The sequence below is a fragment of the Papio anubis genome, chromosome 5, assembly GCF_008728515.1.
Source record: "Papio anubis isolate 15944 chromosome 5, Panubis1.0, whole genome shotgun sequence".
Classification (NCBI taxonomy): Eukaryota; Metazoa; Chordata; class Mammalia; order Primates; family Cercopithecidae; genus Papio; species Papio anubis.
The window spans coordinates 127,137,452-127,160,459 of record NC_044980.1 but is presented as its reverse complement, the minus strand read 5'-3'; the positions used below and the strand labels follow the sequence as shown (position 1 = coordinate 127,160,459).

The window sequence follows — 23,008 nt, the reverse complement described above, 5'->3', positions numbered from 1 at the left end:
TGGTGAGGTCTCGGCTCACTGCAACCTCTGCCTCCCAGGTTCAAGTGATTCTCCTGCCTCAGCCTCCCGAGTAGCTGGGATTACAGGCACATGCCACCATGCCTGGGTAATTTTTGTATTATTAGTAGAGACGGGGTTTCGCCATGTTGGCCGGGCTGGTCTTGAACTCCTGACCTCAGGTGATCGGCCCACCTCAGCCTGCCAAAGTGCTGGGATTACAGGCGTGAGCCACTGTATTTGTGAATTTGAAACGAAATAATGTATGTTAAAAGTGCTTAGAATAGTGCCTTTCACAGATTATTCTGTGCTAGGGGTATTGTTACAGGGAATTGCACCACACATGCATTTAAACTTTTTAACATGAATCCATCAATATAACTTTTTACCAACATAAATAAATGTATTTTAGTTCTAGCCCTAGCATACATTTATGAAACTGACCTAGAGTTTAAAGTAAACACTTTGTACAACTCAACCTTGTAAATCGAAGGTTTGTATCTGCTACTTAACCAAAAAAATAGGAATCTGTTCCAAGGCTGCAGAAAAAAGTGAGGATTGAAAAAAGCGTATAGATTGAACCTTCTTAAGGATTTTCTCGAAAAGGAATGTGGACGCTGTGAGTTTTATGCATGTGTTGAATTTTGTTGGTTAGAACTCACTGACCTCCCTGCAAAGTAACTTCTTTATAATAATCTACCAATACTTGAAATGTTCCTGTTTTAAACTGGGAAAGGCAAAAACAGGTCAAGAATAAAAATCGATGTTGAAGTAGTAACCAGATAGCATTTAATGAAATAAGAGGGCAGACCCTCATGGCTACTGTATATTTAATCTAGGAGTTACTGGAGTGAATGTCTATAATTTGTTTTGGAGCTAAATTATAAAAGCACCACCCAATTAAAGCATCTTTTTGGGAGCCACGATTCCAGTGAGTGAATTCCCATTGGTATCAAAGTTCCCTAAGATCATACACTTACCCCAGAATTTGCCAAGTAATAGCTTTTATTTTTAAAGACAGGGTATTGCTCTGTCACCCAGGCTGGAGTGCAATGGCATAATCACAGCTCACTGCAGCCTCAACCTCCTAGGCACAAGCTATTCTGCCACCTCAGCCTCCTAAGTAGCTGTGACTACAGGCAAGCGCCACTATGCCCAATTGATTTTATAAAAATTTAAAGTAGAGACAAAGTCTTATTATGTTGCCCTGGCTGGTCTCGAAGTCCTGGCCTCAAGTGATCCTCCCGCCTTTGTCTCCCAAAGTGCTGGGATTACAAGTGGGAGCCACCTGGCCCAGCCCATAATCATTTATCCAATCAATGTTAAACATTGCATAATGAATAGAAGCTGTAGATATTGCCATACTGTAACCCAATCTTATGGATATGACAAGAAACTCTTGGGGTTACTGAAATAGCTGTTTTATCTACTAGAGAGACTACACAGGTGGTTCAACAGAATTTACTTGTGTATTTTCCATTTTCTATACTATTTGAAGGCATAGGATAGTTTTGTATTAGCTTTCTACAATACTGTGTTTTAAATTTATCCAGTAAACTAAGATGCAGTACAACTTTTATACAACTCAGGAGATTAAAAAAAAAAAAATCTCCACAAGAAGAAGCAACTCAGCAGGCCCTGGCATTAAAACATTTCCCAGAATAAACAGATATGCATTGCATTAAAGGTAATTTTCAAATATTTAAGTTACACCAAGATTTCCCTCCAAGATGTGCCTTTCTCAAACCAATGCAATCAATTCATTGCTAATACTGGGGCATGAATTTTTGGCAAATGTTTATGGTTTTACTTTCTTCATTAATCAAAAAATTTTTAAAGTGCTACCAAGCAGCAAAACAAGTCGCATCAGTTCTCTGCTCGTGGCAGAAGTGCTAACTGTGAAACCGCAAAAGGTACAGTTTTAACAGTAAGTAATGCATGAAGAAACTGTAACAAATGGCCTAAATACAGAGTTGGACAGAACCAAACCAGTTATGTCTAGAATTACTCAATTGAAACTAATATAGGTACATTCAAAATAAAGTTGGAGATTATAATTGCTATTTAGAATCAAATTTGAAGACTTCCTTGATAAAATGTAAGAATGTTCTTTTGAAATTGTAAATGAAACTATCAATAGATGGAGAGCTAGAGACTTATTAACCCCTCCTACACACATAAGGAAATAAGTGACAAAGTCTCTTGCACTGAAGTTATGTATTTTAACAGCTTTACATGTAATATTCATATATAAAAAACTTTTAAGTGCTTTTCTCCAATTTAAAAATCTAAAGAATTCAAAAATAAGGCATTCAATATTTGAAAAAAGTACAGATTTACAAAATGTGTATATTCTGTCATGAAAACTCCACACCAACATTATACACTTGGAAAAAAATACAAACAGGATATATTACAAATTTATGCAGCAATAACTTAGTTCACACCATGCAATAAAAAGTACATTAATCAAGATACACAAGCTTTTGTAGGTTCTAAACTGAAGGACTTTTCTCTTTTTTTTCTGCAGAATCCTTAAAACCTGTGGCACTTAAAATTTGTTAGCCTTTCTACTGAGAGGTAAATTATACACAACAATGATGAAAAAGATTAACAGACCAGTTGTCTATTATGAATCATTCCAGCTTTGTTCAACAATGGCCGAAACTCTTTTCTCATATTCTCGTTTGTTTTCCTGATAAAGCTGTGCTGCCTGGCTATTGGCTGGACTGTTAGGATTCGGTTCATCCAGCAGAGACTAGGAGGAAAGAAAAGAAAAAACAGATTTGCTTAGTTATTCTTTATACTAACGGGTCAGATATGGAATATATTACAGAGAAGTTATACAAAACAACAAATTACTTCAGAGATTAACATGTCATATAACTTTGGGTCTAAATACTTTTAGAAATGATTTGATAAATATTATGAGGTTTCCTGCTGCTAAGGAACTTAAGCTTCTGAAATAATGTTCTCAATTGCTTTAAGACCTACAGTTTTGGCTGGGTACAGTGGCTTGCGCCTGTTATCCTAACACTTTGGGAGGCCGAGGCAGGAGGATCCCTTGAGCCCAGCAGTTCAAGATCAGCCTGGGCAACATAGGGAAACTCTGTTTCTATTTAAAACGAAAAAGAGGTCAGGTGTGGTGACTCATGCCTGTAATCCCAGCACTATAGGAGGCCGAGGCGGGCAGATCACCTGAGGTAGGGAGTTCGAGACCAGCCTGACCAACATGAAGAAAACCCCATAATTTCTAAAAATACAAAATTAGCCAGGTGTGGTGGCGTATGCCTGTAATCCCAGCTACTCAGGAGGCTGAGGCAGGAGAATTGCTTGAACCTGGGAGACAGAGGTAGCGGTGAGCCGAGACTGCGCCATTGCACTCCAGCCTGGGCAACAAGGGTGAAATTCCGTCTCAAAAAAAGAAAAAGAAAAAAATACCTATAATTTCAAAGAAATCAGAAAAGAATATTCTTAAAGCATACTGAGATTTTCTCATTAAACCAAGGAAATGAACAGCTTAATTTGGTTAAGATATAGTATCAATAAATCTGTCAGTATCCAACATTTTCCAAGGTTAAACTCTACTACTGCAGTTACTTTGCAAATGTCTGACAGTAAAAGTTGGGGGATAAGTCTTATTTCCTTTAATCAACAAAACATATACATTTAGCAGGAAGAGAATGAGATAGGAAGGTTGAAAAACAATGCTTGTAAGATGACCAGAATTGGCCTGGCACAGTAGCTCATGCCTGTAATCCCAACACTTTGGGAGGCCGAGGTGGGCGGATCATGAGGTTGGATAGAGACCATCCTGGCTAACACTGTGAAACGCCATCTCTACTAAAAATACAAAAAACTTAGCTGGGCGTGGTGGCATATGCCTGTAGTCCCAGCTACTCAGGAGGCTGAGGCAGAAGAATCACTTGAACCTGGGAGGCAGAGGTTGCAGTGAGCCAAGATTGAGCCATTGCACTCCAGCCTGGGCAACACAGCAAGACTCTGTCTCAAAAAAAAAAAAAAAAAAAAAAAAAAAGGCCAGAATTAAAGAAGTGTGACAGAAAAAACTTTAAAAAGAACATCACAAACCAACATATTATTTCTGCTCCTCTTAAATCCACAAAACCAAAACACCCCTCACTCCACCCCTCCTAAATTTTCATTCAAAGATCTATTCTGAAATATTCTGCCAGACTGCTTCGGCAAATGGTTACATTAATTTTCCTTTCTTTTTTTAAAACAGAATTTCTTGGATGGGGTAACACATTCAATGCTTATCTGCGCTTGGCAGTTTCTTTAGGTTCCTATGGTTTTTCCAAGCCATTTTTTTCTTTTCCACAACCGTTGGCTATGCTTCATGGACACAAATTAGGTTTGACCTGTGAGAACATGTAACTTACACAATCAGGAAAGGGACTGCAGACTGGATCCCATGTAGGCATTACTGAAAGAGAAGTTAGCTGAAAAGCATGGATTCTTGTCCAAGCTCTGCCATTGGTTACCTGTGTGCTAAGCAGGTTACAGTGCTCCTAAAGGAGCTGACTGTATCCTACAGAATACTGACAAACTATAATACATCTTAACACATACTTACCTGAATTGATGTTAAGATAGAAGATACATCGTATGTTGGACTCCATCGATTCTGAAGGATATCTAAACATATGCTACCATCAGCATACACTGCAAAGACAACACTAAAATTGGTTACACATTCACTTTGTCTTATCTAACAGTTAAGAGAAATCTTTACCACAAACAGAATGCTTGGCTTAGATGTTTTAAATATTAGGTAATAACTAAATTCTTCTGTATCAAAGGAAAACCTGTCTTAAAACTAAAGTCTCTTATTCTGCACCTGCTATAGTTTGAATGTTCTCTCCAAAACTCATGTTGAAATGTAATTGCTGGAGGCTGGGCACGGTAGCTCATGCTGGTAATCCCAGCACTTTGGGAGGCTGAGGCGGGTGGATCACCTGAGGTCAGGAGTTTGAGACCAACCTGGCCAACATAGTGAAACCCCGTCTCTACTAAAAATATAAAAATTAGCCAGGCGTGGTGGCGCATGCCTGTAATCCCAGCTACTTGGGAGGCTGAGGCAGAAGAATCGCTTGAACTCAGGAGGCAGAGGTTGCAATGAGCCGAGATCACACCACTGCACTCCAGCCTAGATGACAGGGTAAAACTCCGTCTCAAAAAAATAAAAATAAAAATAATTAAGTAAAGAAAAAAAAAAAAAAAGAAATTTAATTGCCACTGTAACACTGTTGAGAAGTGGGACCTTTAAGAAGTGCTTAGGTCACGAGAGCTGATGGCAGGAGTGGACTCCAGATAAAAGGATGAGTCTGGCACTATTTCTCATGTCTTGTGTGCTCACTTGTCATTCTGCCTTCCACCATGGGATGTCACAGCACCAAGGACCTTGCTTAGGTGTTGGTGCCATGCTCTTGGACTTCCCAGTCTCCAGAACCATGAGCCAAACAAACTACTATTGTTGACAAATTATCAGTCCCTGCTATTCTGTTGTAGCAGAAAATGAACTAAGATTCATTTTCATGTTCTTTCACAGCATGTTATGATCAGGAGGCTTTGAGTTAAATTTCTTCAACACACATGATTTAGCAATCTATTTAAATTCCGTATTTCTAAATATTGTTAAAGCTTTTAAAAAACTGCTTATTTTTGACATAGCAATTACACTCTTAGAAATTAAGGAAATAAACGTGGATATGCACGAAGATTGACTTACAGGTTGTTCACTATAATACTACTTATAAGAGTAGAAGACCAGGTGCACTGGCTCATGCCTGTAATCCCAGCACTTTGGGAGGCCGAGGCAGGTGGATCATGAGGTCACGAGTTCGAGACCAGCCTGGCCAGCATGGTGAAACCCCGTCTCTACTAAAAATACAAAAATTAGCCAGGCACGGTAGGGTACGCCTATAGTCCCAGCTACTCAGGAGGCTGAGGCAGGAGAACTGCTTGAACCCAGGAGGCAGAGGTTGCAGTGAGCCGAGATTGTGCCACTGCACTCCAGCCTGGGTGACAGAGCAAGACTCTTATCTCAAAAAAAAAAAAAAAAAAAAAAGTGAAAAACTGAAAACTACCTTGTGGTCCATAGAAGAGGGAACTGGCTAAATAAACAATGACTGATACATTCATATAAACAATAGCAACACAATCACCAGAAATGATACATATCTACTGTTTTATAGAGTAAGACATCCACAGAATATTACCTTAAAAATGTTTTTAGTTATAATTCCCTATTTTGATTAAAAAATTTTATATAAATTCATTTAAAGTATATGTAGTCACAAAACATTAGAGTAAGACTGAATGTAAAATATTGAGTAGTGGATGTTGTTTTTTTTTTTTTTTTTTTTTGACGAGTCTCGCTCTGTCGCTTGAGCTGGAGGTCTCTCAACTCACTGCAAACCTCTCTAATTCTCAACCCTCCAGCTCAGCACTCCCTCGCCCGGCAGTTTTTAACATTTTTTAGTAAATAGTTTCTACGTCATTCCAGATGGAGGAGATGCCGATCTCCTGACTTTCGTGATCTCGACCTCCCAGATACAGTGCGGCAAGCTACCTTCCCGACCCGGTAGTGGATTGTGTAATAGTAGGGTTATGGATGATCTTATTTTCTTGTCCTTTTTTTTTTTACGGGGGTTATAGTTTTGCTTTCTTGTTACTTAGAGATGAGTATAATGTGAATGCGATCTGCGACTCACTGCAGCTTACCTCAAATTGAGGATTATCCCTACTCAGCTGTTCTGCCGCCACCGTCCGGCTATTTTGCATTTTAGCCAAGCGATGTTTCTGCCATGTTGGCCGGAAAAGTCTCCGAGCGACTTCAAATCCTACGCCTTCTCAACCATCGCTTTTTAAGATGGATTCTCGGTCTGTTGTCCAGGCTGGAGTGCAGTGGTGAGAACTCAGCTCACTGCAACCTCTACCTCCTGGGTTCAAGCAATTCTCCTGCCTCAACCTCCCGAGTAGCTAGGGTCACAGGCATGTACAACCACACCCAGCTAATTTTTGTATTTTTAGTAGAGATGGGGTTTCACCATGTTGGCCAGGCTAGTCTCAAATTACTGACCTCAGGTGATCGGCCTGCCTCAGTCTCCGAAAGTGCTGGGATTACAGGCGTGAGCCACTGCGCCCAGCGGATGATCCTTTTTTTTTTTTTTCGAGATGGAGTCTCGCTCTGTCACCCAGGCTGGAGTTCTGTGGCGCAATCTCGGCTCACTGCAACCTCCACCTCCTGGGTTCAAGCAATTCTCCTGCCTCAGCCTCCCAAGTAGCTGGGATTACAGGCACACGTCACCATGCCCGGATAATTTTTTATATTTTTAGTACAGACAGGGTTTCACTATGCTGGCCAGGCTGGTCTCGAACTCCTGATCACGTGCTCCACCTGCCTCAGCCTCCCAAAGTGCTAGGATTACAGGCGTGAGCCACTGTGACTGGCCTATCTTATTTTCTTTTTTTTTTTTTTTTTTTTTTTTTTCTGTGTTAGCCAGGATGGTCTCGATCTCCTGACCTCGTGATCCGCCCGTCTCGGCCTCCCAAAGTGCTGGGATTACAGGCTTGAGCCACCGCGCCCGGCCAGGCCTATCTTATTTTCTTTATCCTTCCTTGTGTTTATGATTTATTTGTGCAATGAGTATACATATTCCTTTCATTTAAAAAAAAAAAAAAAAATCAAGTGACAGGTATCAAAAGTCCTAACATCTGGGAGGGTTCTTCCCCTTTTAGACTGATTCTGTGAAAATACAAGCAATGAATATAAATATTTGCCCAATTGTGAGACTATCTGTAGAAAAAATTTCTAGAAGTGAACTGCTATGTAAAACAAAGGGTAAATGCATTTAAATGTTACAGATACCACTTCATGGAGCAAACCATAACAGGGAGTGGGGAGCAAATCACACTTAAACACTGTGATTCTTCCAGACTCTATCATAGGCCCTTTTCCTTCTTACCCTTTATACACACACCAGGCTGTATTATTCACTCCTGTGGCCTCAGTCACCATCCATGTGCTCAGTACTCCCAATCATTGGCCTTAGCCTAGATCTATCAGCTTCAAAGCCAACTTACTGTCCATCCCACAAAAACATCAAACTTAGCCGCCTAAAGCAAAAATTGGCAACTGTGTAAAACCCATAAAAGTATAAAACAATTTTAAAGTTCTGAGTAACTATTTCTGAGAATCCAAAAGTAAACCAGAACTCAAAACATCTTATCAACTGATGAACAAAATATAGAATATCCATACAATGGAATATTATTCAGCAATAAAAAATGAATCACAAATACTATTATGTCACAACATAGATGAGCCTTGAAAACTTCATGCTGGGTGACAGAAGTTAGTCACAAAGGACCACATGTTGTAAGATTCCATTTATATGAAATGTCCAGAATAGTCAAATCTAGAGGGAAAACAGATTGGGGGTTACCTAGGACTGAAGCAGGGAGGATTAGGACAAACACAGTTGACTGCTAAGATAATAGTTATGGGGCTTTTGTTGTTTTTAAAGTGGTCATGGTAATGGTTGTGACTATGCTAAAAACCATTTGAGCTGTACAATTTAAGTGCGTGAACAGCTTGGTGTGTAAATTATATTTCAATAAATGTTTTTTAAAAAGTACACCAAAAAGTTAAATTATAAAAAAGGACTCGTAACAGAAAAAAAGGGAAACCATGCTATAAATATGAAGAGATGTGAAAACCAAATACACTGTGTTTTCTTAAAAATTTGCTTAAGTTGATAATCCTACATTTATACCCCTTACTCATTCTACCATCTTTCCCACCTTGATTTAAAGACCCTCTTACCATAACTGGTTTGGTCTGACTCAATAACAAGTCTAAGCAAGATAAAGCTACAGTGGAATAAATGGTAAATGACTTGGGAACTTCCCCAAAAAGAGAAACAGAAAATAAAATTAAACCTTAGACCAAAAAAAAAAGCAAAAAAGGCAACTAGAAGGAAAAAGCAACTTCATAGCAATGAAGCGCCAAAAGTAGTATCTATTACTGAAAAGTCATCTTGATTCCAGACACAAACAAAACACATCTGTCCTCTGGGTAGGGAGCTCTATAATGTATTCTGCAGTACTGGAGACATGACCAAGAGGACCTCTGAAAATGTTCTTCTTGAAAGTGAGTTGGCTGATGGGGAACACCACATTTAAATGAGCAAAGGCTGTAAAACTGAAGAGGAGCTTCAAGAATTTGGAGAAGTCTTTCACGTAATTAATAATCCAGAAATATAAACGTAATAGATGTAAACAGCAAGATGTCAAGGAAGACCAAATGTATTACAAAGTAATTAGCCATCATTTAATGAAGAGTAGTAACAAACTACTCTACCAAGTGAAAATGAAAACAATTCCACTGAAGGAAAAAAATGGAAAATGATATTAAAGCTTTAAAAACACACAAGCCTCTGACCCAGTAATCCCCACATTTAAAAAACTTAGTCTATTTGTTATGCAGCAATTAAAAAAACAAACAAAAAACTTAGTCAAAAAATAATTAGTATCTGGAAAGATTTACTTTCAGGCCAGGCACAGCAGCTCACACCTGTGATCCCAACACTTGGGAGGCCAAGGCAGGCGGATCACCTGAGGTCAGGAGTTCAAGATCAGCCTGACCAACATGGTGAAACCCCATCTCTACTAAAAATATAAAAATTAGCTGGGTATGAAGCTACTTGGGAGGCTGAGGCAGAAGAATCACTTGAACCTGGGAAGCAGAGGTTGCAGTGAGCTGAGATCCTGCCACTGCACTCCAGGCCTGGCCAACAGAGCAAGACTCTGTCTCAAAAAAAAAAAAAAAAAAAAATTAGCTGGGTATGGTGGCACACGTCTGCAGTCCCAGCTACTCAGGAGGCTGAGGCTAAAGATCGCTTGAACCCAGGAGGTAATGGTTGCAGTGAGTCAAGATCACACCACTACTCCAGCCTGTGTGATAGGACTCAGTCTTTTCTCAAAAAAAAAAAAAAAAAAATTTTGGCGATTTATTTTGGTCGGGCGCGGGGTGGCTCAAGCCTGTAATCCCAGCACTTTGGGGAGGCCGGTGATCACGGATCACGTGGCCAGGAGATCCAGACCATCCTGGCTGACACGGTGAAACCCTGCCTCTACTGGGCCACTTAAAACTTAGGGCCGGGCTGGGCGAGGTGGTGGCCAGTCCCAGCTACTCGGGAGCTGAGGCAGGAGAATGCATGAAAACCCGGGAGGTGGAGCTGCGGTGAGCTGAGAGATCCGCCGCACTCCAGCCTGGTGATAGATGGTATCTGCCCAAAAAAAAAAAAAAAAAAAACAAGATTTATTTTTAAGAATGTTCAAAGTGCTACTTTAAAATTTGCGAAACAATTAAACTATCGTCGGGCGAGTGGCTCAAGCCTGCAACCCCAGCACTTTGGGAGGCTTCCAGACGCTGGATCACGGTCAGGAGATCGACCATCCTGCCAACACGGTGAAACCCGTCTCTACTAAAAAATACAAAACCAGCCGGGTAAGGGTCATGGCGTGCCTGTTGTCCCAGCTACTCGGGAGGGGCTGGAGGCAGGAGAATAGCTGCAAACCCGGAGGGCGGACTTGCAGGAGCCGAGATCCGCCACTGCACTCCAGTTTTGGGCTTTTACAGGAGCAAGACTCTGTCTCAAAAAAAAAAAAAAAAAAGAAAACTATCAACAATTGGACACTGGTTAAAAATACAATAAATCTATGTAACAGAACATTTTGCCATTAAAAATGATGTATCAGAATACTTATTTTTTTGAGATGAAGTCTTGCTCTGTTGCCAGGCTGGAGTGCAGTGGTATGATCTCAGCTCACTGAAACCTCTGCTTCCCTGGTTCAAGCAATTCTCCTGCCTCAGCCTCCCGAGTAGCTGGGACTACAGGCACGCGCCACCATGCCCAGCTAATTTTTGTATTTTTGGTAGAGATGAGGTTTCACCATGTTGGCCAGGATAGTCTTGATCGCTTGACCTCATGATCCGCCCGCCTTTCCCTCCCAAAGTGCTGGGATTACAGGCATGAGCCACTGTGCTTGGCCCAGAATATTTAATAAGGGAAAATGTTCACAGTATATTAAAACAAACAAACAACCACCTAATTTTATACATAAATGATCCCAATTTTCTTTTCCTTTTTTTTTTTTTTGAGACAGGGTCTTGCTTTGTCACCCAGGGTGGAGTGCAGTGGTGCAATCATGGCTCACTACAGCCTCAACCTCCCAGGCTCCAGCAATTCTCCCACCTCAGGCTCCCTAGTACCTCGGAAGACAGGTATGCACCACTGTGCCCAGTTAATTTTTGTATTTTTTGTAGAGACAGGGTTTCATCATGTTGCCTAAGCTGGTCTCGAACTCCTGTGCTCAAGCAATCCACCTGCCTCAGCCTTCCAAAGTGCTGGAATTAATAGGCATGAACCACTGTGCATGGTCACTGACTACAATTTTGTATATGCAAAATTGTACTTTTGAGATAGGATCTTGCTCTGTTGCCCAGGCTAGAGTGCAGTAGGACAGTCATGGCTCACTGCAGCCTTGACCTCCTGGGCTCAAGTGATCCTCTCACTTCAGCCTCCATAAGTAGCTGACGCTACAGGTGTGCGCCACCGTGCCCTGCTACTTTTTAAATTTTTTATAGGGATGGGACCTCACTATGTTGCCTAGGCTGGTCTCTAACTCCTGGGCTCAAGCAACCTTCCCACCTTGGCCTTCCAAAGTGCTGGGATTATATGTATGAACCACTGTGCCTGGCCAAAATTGTATTTTTGGAAAGCTTAATTTCAGCCAACACATTTTTCTTGTTATTTTTCACAATTCCACAAATAGATAGATAATACTTTTATCTATTTAGTTTAGTAGAGACAGGATCTTGCTATGTTACCTAGGCTGGCCTCAAGCCACCCTCCTGCCTTAGCCTTCGGAGTAGCTGGGACTACAGGTGTGCACCACTGTGCCTGGCTTAACACATTACCTTTGTGTTTTTGGAGACAGAGTCTTGCTTTGTCACCCAGGCTGAAGTGCAGTGTTGTGATCTCGACTCACTACAACCTCCGCCTCCCAGGTTCGAGCGATTTTCCTGTCTCAGCCTCCTGAGTAGCTGAGATTACAGGTGCCCACCATCATGCCTGGCTAATTTTTGTATTTTTAGTTGTGATGGGGCTTCACCATGTTGGCCAGGCTGGTCTCAAAACTCCTGACCTCAGGTGATCCGCCCAACTTGGCCTCCCAAAGTGCTGAGATTACAGGTATGAGCTACCATGCCCGACCACATATTACTTTTAATTCAGGGGTTATTAAAACAACTTGACCTCAAATTTGGAAGCTTCATAAGATTCTAGCTACAGAAACATAGCTAAAGGCTGGAAAAGGTGGCCCATTCCTGTAATCACAGTGCTTTGGGAGGTCAAAGTGGGAGGACTGCTTGAGGCTAGGGGTTCAAGGACCAGCCTGGGTAACATGCAGAGACTCTGTGTCTACAAAGAAGAAAAAGAAAACAAAAAAAATTAGCTGGGCATGGTGGTCCACGCCTGTCATCCTAGCTACTTAGGAGTCTGAGGCAGGAGAATTACTTGAACCCAGGAGTTTGAGGTAACAGTGAACTGTGATTGCACCACTGCACTCCAGCAGGGGTGACAGAGTATAACCTTGTCTCTGAAGAAACAAGAAACAAACCAAAAATCCACAACAAACCCAGCACTTTGGGAGGCCAAGGTGGGCGGATCACGAGGTCAGGAGATCGAGACCATCCTGGCTAACACGGTGAAACCCCGTCTCTACTAAAAATACAAAAAATAAGCCAAGCGTGGTGGCGGGCGCCTGTAGTCCCAGCTACTCGGAAGGCTGAGGCAGGAGAATGGCGTGAACCTGGGAAGCGGAGCTTGCAGTGAGCCGAGATTGCGCCACTGCACTCCAGCCTGGGCGACAGAGCCAGACTCCGTCTCAAAAAAAAAAAAAAAAAAAATCCACAACAAAATACATGGCTAACATGGACATGGAAGCAACACCTGCAAGTGAGTCCTAACAGTGAAATGTAAGGTGAAAGAGCTAAAAGGAGGGAAACAACTCTTTTCCCCACTATCATCTGCCAAATCTATAAAATGCTACTTACCATTTGGATGAAACATTTTGGATAAAAACCTAACAGTTGGTGGTTTATTTGGATATTCTTCAGAAAATTCTATTACTAGTTTAAAAGTACCTAGAGAGAAAATAAAATAATTATAGTAAAGACAAGCATGACTTTTTAATCTCTTCATCAATTCTCAACTGCACACTGGTTTTTGTACAACCACATAAAAGTTAGTATGTCAACTTTGGTTCGGCACACAAAACATACTAAATATACTCTATTTATGTTAGAATGATAGCACGCAGCATTGGCAAGCAGTTGGGGAACAAGCACATTCATGTTGCTATTGGTGGGAGTGTTAACTGTCATATTTTTGGAAGGCAACTAGGCCCTAGCTACCAAGATTTAAAATGCATATTTGAAGAACTACAAATAGTTTATTATCGCTTAGAATGAGGGGTGGTCAAAGGATTTTGAGAGGGGCTGACTACCACATGGCAAAGGACGCTCCCAGGAGGTGGAGGTTGCAGTAAGCCCAGATCATGCCGCTATGCTCTGGCATGGGCGACAAAGCAAGACTCTATCTCAAAAAAAAAAAAAAAAAAAGTTTAACTCAGAAAATCTTCATTAAAAATAACTGTAGCCGGGTGCGGTGGCTCATGCCTGTAATCCCAGCACTTTGGGTGGCTAAGCGGTGGGCGGATCACCTGAGGTCAGGAGTTGGAGACTAGCCTGGCCAACATGGTGAAACCCCGTCTCTACTAAAAGTACAAAAATGAGCTAGGTGTGGGGGTGCCTGTAATCTCAGCTACTCAGGAGACTGAGGCAAGAGAATCGCGTGAACCTGGGAGGCAGAGGTTGCAGTGAGCAGAGATTGCACCACTGCACTCCAGTCCGGGTGACATGAGCAAGGCAAGACTGTCTCCAAAAAAAAAAAAAGGTAGGTTAAACTGCAAAGCCATTACACATAATATAAATTAAAATTATATTTCTCCCCAAGTTGGTGGTAAGTGTAAGCATTGTTTTACATATTTGCAACTGTCTCTTTAATGATTGGTTTAACAGAAGACCGCTGGATTCGCTTATCTGCTTCTGCACTCAATCTATCCGCCTCCCAGGTTCAAGCATTTCTCCTGCCTCAGCCTCTGGAGTAGCTGGGATTACAGGCACACGCCATCCCGCCTGGTTCATTTTTGTATTTTTAGTAGAGACGAGGTTTCACCATGTTGGCCAGGCTGGTCTTGAACTCCTGACCTCAGGTGATCCGCCCACCTTGGCCTCCCAAAGCGCTGGGATTACAGGCATGAGCCACCGCGCCCGGCAAAAAAAGTAGTATTTTAATAGCTTTTTCAGGTAACTGTAGCTATTCTGTTTTGATATTATACCAAAGAACAAATGGTAGTTCTTTTAAAGGTTTGCTGCAATATAGAATCTGAAATTATTAGTCAACTTTTTGTACTCAGTTACATTAAAATCTGTTCATTTCACATACGTTTTACCCATTCATGGTTTTGTATTATTACTCCTGGGACATCTGCAAAATATTGGGTGACTCAACTTTACCAATCTTCCAAATGTTGCCATATTGCATTATATACTATCAAAAAAATCACAACAGGTAACACTACCCACTAACATCAAAAAGTAAGTATCAGGAAGCTGTCATTTTATCAACAGCAACAAATATCTTCAGTCGTTATCCTTAACCTAACAACCCACTTAGATCTCCCCTCACTTTTTATTTTATTTTTTTTTGAGATGGAGTCTTGCTCTGTTGTCCAGGCTGGGGTGTAATGGTGCGATCTCGGCGCACTGCAACCTCTGTCTCCCAGGTTCAAGCAATTCTCCTGCCTTAGTCTCCCGAGTAGCTGGGATTACAGGTGCCTGCCACCACACCAAGCTTATTACATCACTTCTGAGAATATGTCTGCCATATATTCAAACCTGAATAACCATAGCTTGTCTGTATTTTCAAGTAAAAATGTTCCATGAAAAAAGTAGTTCAAATTGCAACTTCAACAACTGCAGAAGTGCTTTTCTTCCAGACAACTATCATACTATGACATGCAGAAGTGCTTTGTTCATACATCTTACTTCCTATCATACAGAATATTAAAAAGACAGATACTTGGCTGGGCATGGCTCATGCCTGTAATCCCAGCACTTTGGGTGACCAAGGCGGGCAGATCACCTGACGTCAGTAGTTTAAGGCCCCAGCCTGGCCAACATGGTGAAACCCTGTCTCTACTAAAAATACAAAAATCAGCCAGGCATGGTAGCGCATGTCTGTAATCCCAGCTATTTGGAAGGCTGAGGCACGAGAATCACTTGAACCTGGGAGGCGGAGGTTTCAGAGAGCCAAGACTGCACCACTGCACTCCAGCCTGGGTGAGACGGCGAGACAAAAAAAAAAAAAAAAAAAAAAAAAAAAAAAAGATAGTCAAGGGTCCAGAGCTTCCTAATACTAATAAAAATGTCTTTAAGAAATTTAGAAAAATTGGTAATTTAAGACAGGGTCTCACTCTGTCGCCCAGGCTGGAGCACAGTGGCTCCATCAGGGCTCACTGCAGCCTTGACCTCTCGGGCTCCAGTGATCCTCCCAAGTAGCTAGGACTAAAGGCATGTACCACCATGCCTGGCTAATTTTTTGTAAAGAAGGGCTCCCGCAGGCTGGTCTCAAACTCCTGGGCTCAAGTGATCCATGATCCACCTGCCTAAGCCTACCAAAGCGCTGGCTATACAGGTATGAGCAACTGCCCTGGCCAACTGGCATCTTTTGTACCTCCTTCAACTCCTTACCCCCACCTACAGATAATCACTGATAACAGTTTGATATATAACCCTTTAACATAGACACACATGCATATATGTATTTACTAAAAATGTGATGCTACAACAAACATTATCCTGCAGTTTTTTTTGTCCTCTTAAGACAGTATGTCCAAATCTACCTTATTCTTTAACAGGTACATATTCCAGAATCCAGATACATCATAATTTGCTTAACCATTTCTCCTACTGGACATTGAGATTACGTCCTTACAAACAGAGAATTATCAATATTCTCGGATATTTTTGATGGATTAATTCTGAAGTCATTTTGTTAATAACAAAGCTGTTTAATAATTTCTTAAAATCCAATACTATAATTAGGAAAACTCTAAGTACCTGGTTAAAATCAATTTGATAAGCTCAATTATAAATACGTTATTAGAACTCGTTTCCCATTTTCCTCGACCCGATGAAAATACGCAACTTGAGATGCCAAAGATTATGCAAAATGGTAACTACTTATGGGTGTTAAATGCTGGTAGTACTTGAAACTACTGGCAGCTATGTATGTTTATTAAAAAGTTCAGCTCAACACCCTGTCAAATATCAAAGATAACAAAGTAAAAAAGCATGATTTACTCTTCTGGTGTTCACCTCAGAGATATCTTTATTAAGGCCACCTAAATTTAAACTATTCTCAACATAAACATTGCCATCTTGGCTTACAGTTCTACACAAAAATATTAAAGTAACCTTTAATACCGGTTACGAATGGAGGTGACCAAGCTGCTGTGGGAAAAAGTCCCTTATAAAGTATAAATTTTCCATAGCTTTACTTTTAACTTGGCCTATTAACCATAGAAAATGGCTTCAAGTAGATATGTCGGTGTTACAATTTTCTACCAAAAAGTAACCTCATAACACTATAGAAAACATAATGAGTATGACTTACCATCTTCAAAAGGTGTCCCTTCTGGTCTGAAAACAAGAAGATTTCTGATTAAAAGAAGTTTCTCATTCTGCTTTTTCTTGATTTTCAAGAATGGGAAAGGATAAATTTACTCCAACAGAAAAAGAGGGACTCATTCTGATGATTTGTGGAGTTTTAAGATAGAGTTTAATAACACTTTAGCCCTGAATTTTCATAGACCCAGGCATAAAGTGTAACTTTCATTCTAAGCTTTCCTTTTAGGGTGGTTTTACGAAACCAAACAAAAAAACTTGCCCATAATTTTAGCACAAAAAAACTTTCATTAATGCTGACCAGTCATTTTGTACATATGTATATTCTTTTTTTTTTTTTTTTTGAGATGGAATTTTGCTCTTGTCCCCCAGGCTGGAGTGCAATGGCACATTCTCGGCTCACTGCAACCTCCTTCTCCTAGGTTCAAGCAATTCTCCTGCCTCAACCTCCCGAGTAGGTGGGATTACAGACGCCCGGCTAATTTTTGTATTTTTAGTAGAGATGGGGTTTCACCATCTTGGCCAGGCTGGTTTTGAACTCCTGACCTCAGGTGATCCACCCGTCGCAGCCTCCCAAAGTGCTGGGATTACAGGCATGAGCCACTGCACCTGGCCCATATGTATATTCTTAAGAGGGAAAGTCATCTTTTCATTTTACAACAATAAGAAGTAAAGCAATACTCTAGTTATGATGCTAAACCCAAGTGTCCTGCTTTCCAATGGAGCCACAACTTTTGTTCAAATAGGCTAAGCATAGTTGATGTCACCAAAGAGCCAGATTTGTTTGCTCAGATCCTTGCCCCCACATCCCAATTTCATCTTTCCTAAGCAGCAGCATAAAGCTTAATTATTACTTGCAAGGCATATTCAGGATCTCAAAGCAGCAGGATAATATCCTGAAGGTGCCACGTATTCAACTCAGATTCAGAAGTACTTTATGAGGATGAACTTCACTCATTTTCCACTAGTCTTTAAATGTAGACTCTTGTAGCTGATTCTGTAGTGTCAGAATTCTGTTTATCAACATATTCCTTTTACTTTTTAATGCAAAACTCTAGTATCAAAGGAATGAAAGAAAAAAATAGATCAAGTCTAGAAAAAACAAAAAAAGCATAAGGAAATTTTAAATTAAAAAGCATATATGCAATATATAAAATAGGTAAAATTTACAGCTGCTTCTCAAATGGCTGCATTCTGTTATTTTACACTGGGCTGTGAATCATTTTCACTTAGACTCTTGCAGCAGTGGAAGTTCTTAATATTTTTGGTTCCAAACCTTTTAACAGCTCCAACAGAATGAGAGCATTTGCATGATATGTTTTATACAAAGTAACTTACTGTTTCTCCTTTATTATTCCATTCCATTTAGTTTTGAGTAGTATCTTAAAAGTAAAACCCCAAGTGATTATAAAACCATATGTAATAACATCAAAGAGCAAATAAACTTTGTATAACTGCTGAAACTTTTTCCTTTTTTTTTTTTTGGATAGCTGGCTGCCCAGGCTGGAGTGCAGTGGCACACTGCAGCCTCAAACTTCTGGGCTCAAGTGATCCTCCTGCCTCGGCCTTCCAAGTAGCTGGGCACCACCATGCCCAGTTAGTTTTATACTTTTTGTAGAGACAAGGTCTCTCACTATGTTGCCCAGACTGGGCCAAAACTCTTTTTTTCGTGGAGAGGGGACAGAGTCTCACTGTCTCACTATATCGCCCAGGCTGGTGATGAACTCCTGGGCTCCAGCGATCCTCCCAGGCGTTGAGCTACTGTTCTGGGCCAAAACTCTAATTGAAAAAAAATTTTTTTCTAATTTATCTTGCAGTTTTAGTCCTTAAGATCTCTCATTCTACCTCAGTTTCTTTTCCTAGACAGTTGTTATATGTTCACTTTTCTTGAAGATTCAGCACACACCTATTATTTGTTAAACCTTTCAACTCACCCAAATATAACTGCATTCCATTGCATGATGTTGTTTTCAGATGGTGCGCCACTGACACCCACAGGTGGGTCCTCTTGTAACCTAGAAATCCAGCGTTGTAATTTAAAAAGTTGAACATTAAGGCCACTAAGGAGGCCACATAAACACCTACAGACACTACACCATCTATTTTGAGACACAGACTAACTCCATTTCCTTGTTATTGTGAACTAAAATGAACCATATGACTTAGATATATTAACCAGGTATATATACTTATTAAATATCTCTCCAAATTACCTAAAAATCCGAAGGGCTTGAGAATCATCCCTCTTTCAATATTATCAAGACTATCTCTTCAAGAATTGATGTATATAGACTGTCCTCTTATACCAAAAAAAGTTTAAAACCTCAAAAGCAAGTAATATTTTTACAGAACCATTGATTTTGCTGCTCTAAACATGCAAAGACTGTGTATCCTAACCACGGCTACTTCTGCAAAATGGCTACAAGAAAAAAAAAAAAGCAAACCTCAGTGTAAACACGAAATGACTGAAAACACATTAAATTTAACTAGGAAACTAGTATTAGGCAGCAGATTTACTCTATCCCTTTTGCTTTAAACAGCAATGGCTTTAAAAAGTAATCAGTAGGTTTTCCGCCAGTCCCTATTTTAAAGGCTCCGCACTAACATCAAATCTACCTCTCAAATCAGGAGACTCAATACAAGGCTTTCCCACATTCGTCATAGTCAAATTCTTGTAACCTATAGATCTCTGGAAAACTACAAAAGGTGCCATGTATTCAACTCAGAATTAAGCAGAGCATTACAGTAAGGAGCCAGGGCGACAATGACATGAACTAGTTTACTATCTGAATTTTAGTCATGAGTGCTAATCAGATACACTGATTTCAAGCTTTAGAAAAATGACTTTTGCACCAAAAAGGGCATCTCCTTTCAGAGACTATAACCTCAATTAAAAATGCTACATTATACACACTCACAAATACATATGGAGTTGTTTTCATAGGGCATCATAATTTGCAACTAGTTCACATAAAAAAAATGGTTTTTAGTCAATCTCAAGCAAATTAGGCCACCACAAACAGAAGCCTTAGAAGAACTGCACTGCTTGACGCCTACCTTTAAATGGCTAAGAGAAGCTACGAATGAATTAAATAAGTTGGCCAAATCCAAATGCCTCACATAGGCTTTATAATAGCTGAGAGGTGACTTCCTGAGCGACAAATCTATGTTTTTATGCTATTTTGTTCAATTAGGGTAGGTGTCCCCAGAAAAAATTTTAAGAAAAATGTGCAGAATATCAAAATGTTTTCTCACTTATTTTGTTTTTTCTACGTTATTTTGTTTTTTCTACGTCTCTAAGTATCCAATAAAAGGTAAACTAACGGAATAATCATTTTCTTCCTCACAACCCCAATACCTCCTAACAAAACCCTATTTTATTTACCTAAGGAGGCCCAGGGAGTATCAAATTAGCGCCAGTCTAAGGGAAGGCATTTTTCCAGACTCGGGAGGCTATAGATAGGGCTTTCTTCACCAGCCAGATCTGAGTTCCAGAAGGCACTGGCAGCCGGGGTGGCCAGCTCTAAGGTCCCAGATCTCTAAGTCAGTTCCCAAGGTCTTTTCAGGCGGGCGGGGACAGAGTCGGGTTTCGGGGGATGGGTTAACCTCCGAGCCTCACGCACTGGACCCCACCCTCACGGCAGAAATGGAAAGGACTGGCGGGGGTGGGGGGCTGGGGAGGTTCACCCCAACCCGGCTCCTCGGAGAAGACTGAGGGGCCGTGAAACAAAGCTGACTGGTGCTGCCGGAGAAGAACAAGCTCCCGCGGGAGCTCACTTTCAGGGGACAAGAAAGGGTCTCCGCAGGGTGCAGGGGCGGGAGGATGATGTCTGATCCCCTGGACGAGACCCCGGGCAGCTGGCCGAAATGGGCAGCGGGGAACCCTAGACCAGTCGATCGACATCGTTTTACTTTTTGGGGGGAGGGGAAGCAGTATCGAAATTTCTTGGGGCGCCAGAGCGAGCGGCAAGGATAAGGAGAGTAGGGGCCGAGGTAGGACCCGGCTTCCGCCAGTCCCCCTGGGCCCACAGCCGGCCCTCTGAGGGTCACAAGGGGAAGGTGTCCGGGATCCACGCCCTGCAGCCCCGCAGCTTTGAGGGGCCGTCATCTATGCGAAGCTGAAGGCCCTTACCGCTTGAAATCCCGCATAAGCCTCCTCCGGGCCGGGGTCGACATGCTCCGCAGCTGCCCCGCGGTCAGTCTGAAAGAAAAGAGTCCCGCGCAGCCCCCCCACCCCCCGGCGCGGCGGCCGAATCACTGTGGATCGCCGCTGCCGCCGCCGCCGCCGCCGCCGCCGAGACTGACAAACAACCCTGCAATGACGTCTCCCTCCGCCGCCTCCGGATCCCTCCGCCCTCCGCCGCTACCACAGAGTGAGTGCTGGGGGAGGAGGGGGCGGGACGGGGGAGCGCGCGTTCCCTGAGCCCTTCAGCGGGGCGTGGTTCTTCCTGGGCTTCCTGAAGTGATCGATAAATTTGTGTTCTCTGTGTTCAGACTAGAGGTTGTGGATTCAGAGACCACGAAACCGACACACTATCCTGTCTGCCTCCCCGTCTCTAGTTTAGGCTCGGCGGGGTGGAGAAAGAGGGACGTATCCGGGCCAGAGATTTCAGGGAAAGGAGGTGGGATGATGTAAGATCACGTGACTGCCCGCGGCCTTGTCAACAATCCACCCCTGAGGGGGAGGGGGAGAAGTATCTAGAACCACGTGTCCCTGTGACGCGTTTAGAACGGGTCACGTGAGAGCCTCGCCTGGATGTGAGTTTCGGCCAGGTCTGTGAAGCGGGTCTAAGAGGGTGAGGGCTGGATACACCTTTATTAGTTGTTTTCGGTTTATCACGGGTATAGAGACATTACCCAAGAGGTCGTGGGAGGATCAACAGCTTGTTTTGTTTTCTTTAACCCGTGCCAAAAATAACTCCCCTCTGGTTGGTTCAGTGGCTTATGAACTCTGGTACTTGGGGCAAGAAGAGAGAGGATCGCAAGATCTTCTAAGGCAGCGTTGAATACTGAGGGCCACACAACGATCTCCTGAAATGGTTCCTTGAAGCTACCAAATAGTCTTTCTGCTTTGCAGTGGGGTTTCTAGTATTGGAAATTCTGGGCAAACATTAAAGGATGGTGTATTATGCAGTTTTTCCTTTCTGGGTCTGCTTTCAATTGAAGATATGTGTCAGAGTCCGGGGACTTGCCTATGGGGGGGAGTACCATTGTATTTTTAAGAATGTGGGGGTGCAGTCTTCCAAGCATATCAATGAGTGGTTGGTTGTCAAAGAAACCTACAAATATGATTCATATCTGGGGGAGAGCTCCAGCAGACCTGAGTGAGGGTTATCTATCCAGCCTGAGACAACTTCAGGTTTTTTACACTAGCAAGAAAGGTGCAAATGGGCGAGAAGTGCCCCCCCACCACCAGGGGGTTCAGAGGTGTTGACCTCCCACAGACCTTGAATATTTTTTGTAGTTACTGTCTTTCCCTGTATTGCTGCTAATTCCTACTTTCAGGACTTTGTTATACTAAGGACTCTGAGTACTTTTGTATCCATTTGGGGAATTGTTCAGTTCAACAGGTAAAGGGAGGGTGGAATGAGGATCTTAGCATTGCCTCAACCTTGCCCCTAGTTCTATGGAAGCAGAGTTAACTTTTCCGACTTTCCTTGTACCTCTTTCTTCAAACCCTGAATTCTCTCAGCTTCCAGTGACTGCCTTAGTGATCAAGTTAGCCAGGCCTAACTCTTGATAGGTCCTGTTAGACATTCACAATGTGTTTTCTAAGTTAAAAGCTGAATATTCTTAATGTTTTTGCTTTTCTGCCATTGCAGTCCTAACCCTTCCAATAGCAAAGGAGGAAGACACACAGGCAGGGTTACATGGAGAAAAATGGTAAATAGAAACTATATCTTAAAAATATCCCTCATGAGCTGGGGCATTAGCTCATGCCTGTAATCCTAACACTTTGGGAGGCCAGGAGTTGAAGACCAGCCTGGGCAACATAGGAGATCCTGTCTCTGTGCACACGAGTAGCCCCAGCAACTCAGGAGGCTGAGGCAGAAGAATCGCTTGAGCTGCAGTAAGCCATCATCATGCCACTGAGACCCTGTCTCAAACCCTGCAACAACCAAAAAACCCTTATAATTTATCAGTCTAGGCAGTCACTGAAAGCAGAGACAG

General features: G+C 42.0%; 2 protein-coding genes across 9 annotated transcripts in view; one reads left to right on the top strand and one right to left on the bottom strand.

Annotated features, from left to right (window-relative positions):
- Positions 1-1,444: 1,444 nt before the first annotated feature.
- Positions 1,445-21,451, bottom strand: UBE2B (ubiquitin conjugating enzyme E2 B). Of its 2 annotated transcripts, XM_003900106.3 has the most exons (6): positions 20,970-21,451; positions 18,772-18,852; positions 16,827-16,852; positions 13,142-13,231; positions 4,592-4,680; positions 1,445-2,755 (listed from the first exon to the last, which is right to left on the bottom strand). In XM_003900106.3, the coding sequence occupies exons 1-6, from the start codon at positions 21,011-21,013 to the stop codon at positions 2,627-2,629; spliced, it is 459 nt and encodes a 152-aa protein (XP_003900155.1). In that variant the 5' UTR covers positions 21,014-21,451; the 3' UTR covers positions 1,445-2,626. The 2 variants fall into 2 exon arrangements, with proteins under 2 accessions (XP_003900155.1, XP_021795384.1); XM_021939692.2 differs by lacking the exon at positions 13,142-13,231.
- A 41-nt stretch (positions 21,452-21,492) lies between these two features.
- Positions 21,493-23,008, top strand: part of CDKL3 (cyclin dependent kinase like 3) — a 145,433-nt gene continuing 143,917 nt past the window's right edge. For 2 of the 7 annotated variants that reach the window (XM_021939690.2, XM_021939687.2), the window contains exon 1: positions 21,493-21,610. The gene's annotated coding sequence lies outside the window, so the exon portion shown is untranslated. Of the gene's footprint in view, positions 21,634-23,008 lie in introns of all 7 variants that reach the window. The other 5 variants (XM_021939683.1, XM_017959875.2, XM_021939691.2 and 2 more) reach the window with 4 other exon arrangements.

Bases quoted from the DNA above. Each gene is read 5' to 3' on its own strand.
- UBE2B (XM_003900106.3), bottom strand. From the start codon at position 21,013: ATGTCGACCCCGGCCCGGAGGAGGCTTATGCGGGATTTCAAGCG. The intron at 18,853-20,969 runs GTAAGGGCCTTC...CTGGATTTCTAG, and splicing joins CTTATGCGGGATTTCAAGCG to GTTACAAGAGGACCCACCTG. The intron at 2,756-4,591 runs GTAAGTATGTGT...CTTTCCTCCTAG, and splicing joins CTATCTTAACATCAATTCAG to TCTCTGCTGGATGAACCGAA.